Source organism: Panicum virgatum, chromosome 2N (genome assembly GCF_016808335.1).
Source record: "Panicum virgatum strain AP13 chromosome 2N, P.virgatum_v5, whole genome shotgun sequence".
In the NCBI taxonomy this organism is placed as follows: Eukaryota; Viridiplantae; Streptophyta; class Magnoliopsida; order Poales; family Poaceae; genus Panicum; species Panicum virgatum.
The window spans coordinates 67,317,699-67,323,868 of record NC_053146.1 but is presented as its reverse complement, the minus strand read 5'-3'; the positions used below and the strand labels follow the sequence as shown (position 1 = coordinate 67,323,868).

General features: G+C 44.6%; 1 protein-coding gene across 1 annotated transcript; it reads left to right on the top strand.

Annotated features, from left to right (window-relative positions):
* The first annotated feature begins 936 nt into the window (after positions 1-936).
* Positions 937-5,909, top strand: LOC120662006 (pre-mRNA-splicing factor SYF1-like). Its single transcript, XM_039941051.1, has 7 exons — positions 937-2,257; positions 2,792-3,117; positions 3,205-3,389; positions 3,492-3,662; positions 4,037-4,237; positions 4,850-5,098; positions 5,188-5,909. The coding sequence occupies exons 1-7, from the start codon at positions 1,050-1,052 to the stop codon at positions 5,632-5,634; spliced, it is 2,787 nt and encodes a 928-aa protein (XP_039796985.1). The 5' UTR covers positions 937-1,049; the 3' UTR covers positions 5,635-5,909.
* The last annotated feature ends 261 nt before the right edge of the window (positions 5,910-6,170 follow it).

Below are 6,170 nucleotides of genomic sequence, written 5' to 3'. Positions count from 1 at the left end.
TGAAGAACCTCTTGCCGAAGTCATCGCCCAAAATTTTGGACTCCATCAGCTTACACAACGAACCGCAGAAGCACATTGGAACCTGCACTCCTTGAGGCACAGGTTCTCTAACCTTGTTCCACAGAATGTATGTAGAATCAGAGGAAAACATGGTGGTAGTGCGGAGATGTCTAGTGATTTCGTATGAGATGGGGGTGATGTCCCTATTTATAGATGGAGGTATTTGGCCTATAAGTATGGTTCACGCAACCTGAAAAGCGCACAACTGTCAATTGACGTACGTGTATATGCACACACAGTGAACGAGTGGGGGTGCAGAAGAATCCGATGCAAACTGACAGGACATCGAAATCGTAATTAGAACTCATAAAAATATCTCATGAAAATATATTTTCAAATTATATTAGAGTTAAATCTAATTTGTAGTAGTTTAAAAAAATATTTTTCATAAGCTCTGCTTACTCTACTATCTTTTTGAAATATATCTAAGTATAATTAAAATAATTAGAGGACAGGGAAAAAAACAATTAGAAAAAAATGGCAGAGGACCTATCGCCGTTTCAAACTGCGAAATGTTAACAGTCAGCTATAGTGCATCTACAGCGCGGTTATAGTCGGCTGTGGCTCGGCGGTAGCTCCTTCCGCCGGTTCATTCGGCGGAAGGTTGTTACCGCCGGATGAACCGGCAGTAAGTTATGAAAGATTGCGGCGGTAAGTGTGTAGGCCCGTGCCTTCCGCCGGATAAACCGGCGGTACGGTGACAAATTTGCAAAAAAATAATCAGCATATATTTTTGAAAAAACGAAAAAAAATAAAAATTAAAAAAATTCGACTCACCTTCCACTTCGGGCTCGAAACGGATCCAACCCTGCGCCCATGGCCCATCAAAAATGCCGAGCCCGCATCGGCCTTCTGGGAACCCGCCTTCTCGCCGTCGTCCGTCTCCCCCGATTCACGACACCTCGCCAGTCGCCACTGCAATTCACCCCAACCCACCTTACCGCGGCGGAATCGTAAACCCTAGCGAGCTCAATCCCCCCCGCGCCAGGATGCCGTCGGCGGCGGGTCCGGTGGCTGTGGCGTCGGCGGGGTCGGCGGCGAAGGCCGCGCCCTCCCCAGCCGTCGGAATCTCGCCGGAGCTGTACCCGACCGAGGATGACCTGCCCTACGAGGAGGAGATCCTGCGGGAGCCCTTCAAGCTCAAGGGGTGGTGGCGCTACCTCGTCGCGCGCGCCGCCGCGCCGTTCGCCAAACGTGCCGTCATCTACGAGCGCGCGCTCAAGGCGCTCCCGGGGAGCTACAAGCTCTGGCACGCCTACCTCCGCGAGCGCCTCGACCACGCGCGCCCCCACCCCATCGACCACCCGACCTACTCGTCGCTCAACAACACGTTTGAGCGGGCGCTGGCGACGATGCACAAGATGCCGCGCATCTGGGTCCTCTACCTCACGTCGCTCCTCGACCAGCGCCTGCTCACGCGTTCGCGCCGCGCCCTCGACCGAGCCCTGCGTGCGCTGCCGGTCACGCAGCACGACCGCATCTGGCCGCTGTACCTGCGCCTCGCGTCGCTCCCGGCCTGCCCTGTCGAGACGTCGCTCCGGGTGTTCCGCCGCTACCTCCAGTTCGACCCCTCCCACGCAGAGGATTTCATCAATTTCCTTATATCCGCCAACCGCTGGCAAGAGGCTGCTGACCGACTGGCATCCGTGCTCAACGATGATGGTTTCCGCTCTGTCAAGGGGAAGACCAGGCATCAGCTATGGCTCGAGCTCTGTGAGATCCTCACCAAGCATGCTGATGAGGTTGCTGGCCTCAAGGTGGATGCCATCCTGCGTGGCGGGATTCGGAAGTTCACCGACGAGGTTGGCAAGCTGTGGACCTCGCTGGCTGATTACTATGTCAGGAGAGGCCTTTTCGAAAAAGCTAGAGATGTATTTGAGGAGGGTGTTTCTTCGGTGGTTACCGTGAAGGAGTTCAGCGTGGTTTTCGAGGCATATACACAGTTTGAGCAGAGTATGCTTGCAGCAAAGCTGGAGGCTGCCGAGGAAGAGGGGGCTGAGGACGAGGATGAGGGAGGGGGCAGGAAGAATGGGATGGATAAATTATCAAAGAAATTCCTTGAGGATTTCTGGTTGAACGATGAGGATGATACTGATTTGAGGATGGCAAGGTTTGAGTGGCTGTTGGATCGTAGACCAGAGCTTCTTAGCAGCGTGCTGTTGCGACAGAATCCACACAACGTGGAGGAGTGGCACAGGTGAGATTTGTTATAGCACCTCAATTTCATTAATTGTGTTTTCTATGCAGCTTAGTTAATTTGATATGTAGCAGATTAAGGTGCAAAATATGTACATTAGTCCCCTATATTAATATGCCTGAGGGATATTCACTTTATGTCGCCCTTCAAATGAGCTACCTTTCATCCTTGCCAGTAGATCTCTGCGAGAAATTTAGACAAGCTAGGATACCATCGATTTTAATTTGAAAATTTGTGAGAAACCAGCAACTTACAACAAGTTGTCCCTTCTGAAATTCTACATTTGCCCGAGTTAATTGAGACCCTAACACATAGTTGTAAGTATTTGTGCATTTTCTCTAGTTGGACATGTCAGGTTAGTGATTAGAGTGATTGCAAGTCTCTATGCGCAAATCTCCTAGATTAGTAATACTGTGATATGCGAACACGTAGTGTCCAATGTTCACAGTTCTGAGCATACTAATGAACATTGCAATGTCCTTTGGTGTTCTCTGGCTTGATGGAATTGGGCTAACAATGCAATAATATGTACAGGAGGGTGAAGCTTTTTGAGAAGGATCCTGCAAGGCAAGTAGCGACATATGTTGAGGCCGTGAAAACTGTTGACCCAATGAAAGCAGTTGGGAAACCCCATACTCTATGGGTGGCATTTGCAAAGATGTATGAGAAACACAATCGTCTAGATAGCGCTGAAGATATCTTCAAACGGGCTACTCAAGTGAATTATAAGGCAGTTGACCACTTAGCCAGTATCTGGTGTGAATGGGCAGAGATGGAGCTGCGACACAACAATTTTGACAAGGCTATTGAGCTGATGAGGCAAGCAACAGCAGAGCCCTCTGTTGAGGTTAAGAGGCGAGGTATAATTTATTCTCTTTTATTGTGTTAATCTCCCATATTCCTGTATAATTTATATATCATTCTTGCTAACTATAAGATTCATGCAGCTGCTGCCGAGGGGAACGAACCCGTCCAAATGAAAGTACACAAATCTTTGAAACTGTGGAGCTTTTACGTTGATCTGGAAGAAAGTCTTGGAACTTTGGACTCTACCTGTGCAGTTTATGAGAGAATATTAGATTTACGGATTGCTACTCCACAGATAATACTCAATTATGCATATCTTCTTGAGGTGAGATCTTTGTCCAAAGTCTGCACGTCTGAAATTTCAAATATAATTTTCTTAATGCATCTGCTAATACGATGTTTGTTTTACTGTTTCCCTTGCCAACAGGAGCACAAGTATTTCGAAGATGCATTTAAAGTGTATGAAAGGGGCGTGAAAATATTCAAGTATCCCCATGTTAAGGCCATTTGGGTGACCTACCTCACAAAGTTTGTACAGAGATACAAGAGAAGCAAGTTAGAACGAGCAAGGGAGCTTTTCCATGAAGCTGTCCAACAGGTATGTGAAGTTACACCCAAGCTTTGTTGCATGTGTGCTTGCCTGAGCTTACTAGGTTTTTGTGGCTGTATGCTACTCAGATTCATCAATTTCTTTAGCATCATAAGAGCATGCCATGAAAAATACTTGATTGATAATGCAATTCAAAGCACTATGGCAAGTTTTTGTAATTGCAAAACTACACTTGTTTTTGTGCTTCTCTGTGAACCATGTGACCCTCATTGCCTGTTGACTATATGTCGTATCATTCTTTAAGCTTTATTTGCTTGTTTAGACAGTGGAATTTTTTTCTTTCCTGCATGCTATATTGATTTCTTTAGAAAGTTGCTTTCAATATCTTGCTCTTGTACTTACACTTTCCTTCTTTTGATCAGGCTCCTCCAGATGAAAAGAAGCCCCTATATTTACAATGGGCTAAACTGGAGGAAGACTACGGTCTTGCAAAACGTGCTATGAATGTTTATGATGAAGCTGTAAGGGCTGTTCCTAACAGTGAAAAAATGGTCATGTATGAAATCTATATAGCACGTGCTGCTGAGCTGTTCGGTGTTCCAAGGACAAGACAAATATACGAGGTAAGCATATTATCCTTCTTTGCCTTCGGCTTGTGATTGTTATCTTGATTTTTGGCTAAACTTGTTGTATTCTATCTTGTTTGGAGATCTAGTTTTTCTTCCAAGGTGTCATTTGTTGTGCATAGAAGAAATTGGTATATAGATCCAATATCATTAATGCTGTTTTTTATTGTTAGTAACTGGATGAATTAATATAAATGTTCTTCTATGCTCACTCTAGGGATCCTGCCTTCTGCTTTTTTGTTGTTTGTAGTTTTTACGATAGATTTGTACTGTGGCAGTATTGTACTCTTCTTCTAGAATATAATTTTGCTACAGCATTTCAACAAGTGAATAATCTGAGCTGCTTAACCTTGGTTTTACTAATTAGTAACTGCATGAATTAGTTTACATGGTTCTTCCATACTTTGTTCTATTACCCATCTGCTTACCCAAAAAAAAAAATCTAGGATTCAATCCCATCACGAATTAGAAACTGCATGAATTCTTTTGTTGTACAATATACATTCCAGATTTAGCCTGGTCGTGCCTTCAATATATGCAAATGTTTCACTGGTTTACTGAAAGTTTGATGCTAACTTTCTTCTGCTATCTTTGTTGTCACGTTTGCAGCAAGCAATTGAATCTGGCCTCCCGGACAGAGACGTGCTGACAATGTGCATGAAATTTGCTGAGCTAGAAAGAAGCCTTGGGGAAATTGACCGTTCACGTGCTATCTATGTGCATGCATCCAACTACGCTGATCCAAACAATTCTGACTTTTGGAAGAAGTGGAATGACTTTGAAATCCAGCATGGTAATGAAGACACATTCAGGGAGATGCTTCGTATTAAACGTACAGTGGCTGCTAGCCGCAGTCAGGTATGTCACATTTATCAACTTAGTCTGCAGTTTGACATGAACAGACACCCCTGTATCACAAATTCATACTAACTTTTAATGTTGTGCAGACGCATTTCATACTACCTGAGTACCTGATGCAGAGGGATCAGAGGCTAAATCTGGATGAGGCAGTTGACACTCTGAAGCGTGCTGGTGTTCCTGAGGATGAGATGGCAGCCTTGGAGAGGCAACTAGCTTCTGGACCATCCACTGCGCCACCAGCAGCACAAAACAATACCCCAGCCTCCGCTAACAGGATGATGAACTTTGTCAGTGCTGGAGTAGAGGCGCAGGCTGAGAGTAGCAGGCAACAGGCTGGTAACAATGAGGACATTGAGCTGCCTGATGAGAGCGATGATGAGGAACCGGATGTCCAAATTGCAGAGAAGAGCGTTCCAGCTGCTGTGTTTGGCGAGCTCGGCAAGAGAGCTGCTGAGAGCCAGGAGGGTAGCTCCGGTGCCCAAGAGAATGAGCAGCTGGGCGCCCTTGAGAGGATAAAGAGACGGCGTCAATAGTCTACCACTTCTAAGATGAGAGCTCTCATTTGTGCACCATTGTGTTGCTGAGCTTAGTGATGTTGTATGTTACATGAAAACATGTTTTGAGCAGCATTTTGTTCTTGTACAAGAATTTACGGAAGCTGATCAGTGTAGATCCTTGTGACCATTTTTCGTGTAGTTTTGGTCTTTGTTTTGTCTTAAATGAAAGGAACAGGTACCAAAAACCTTATATCTTGAGCTCCTTACTCAAAATTCGGAGATGTAAATTTGAATATTATATTTCCGTGCCCTGTTTCTTCGTTCAAAGCATTGGATGGAAATAATGTGGTCAATGGGGAAGTCATTATAAAACTGCCACTGCCGTAATCAAATGCCATTTGTTTTACTCTTTCCTTTCACGTTTATAAGGCACACACGTATATCAAGATTCAAACCTTTCTATCTTTGACCAATAATTTAACTATTAATCTTTTATTTCTTATAATATAAATTATATATGATTGGATTAATAATCAAATATAGTTTACAATGATTATAAGTTTATAATCATA

Excerpts from the sequence above, each read along its gene's own strand:
- LOC120662006 (XM_039941051.1), top strand. The coding sequence starts at position 1,050 with ATGCCGTCGGCGGCGGGTCCGGTGGCTGTGGCGTCGGCGGGGTCGGCG. Across the intron at positions 3,118-3,204 it reads TGTTGAGGTTAAGAGGCGAG|CTGCTGCCGAGGGGAACGAA; the intron begins GTATAATTTATT and ends AGATTCATGCAG. Across the intron at positions 5,099-5,187 it reads TGGCTGCTAGCCGCAGTCAG|ACGCATTTCATACTACCTGA; the intron begins GTATGTCACATT and ends AATGTTGTGCAG.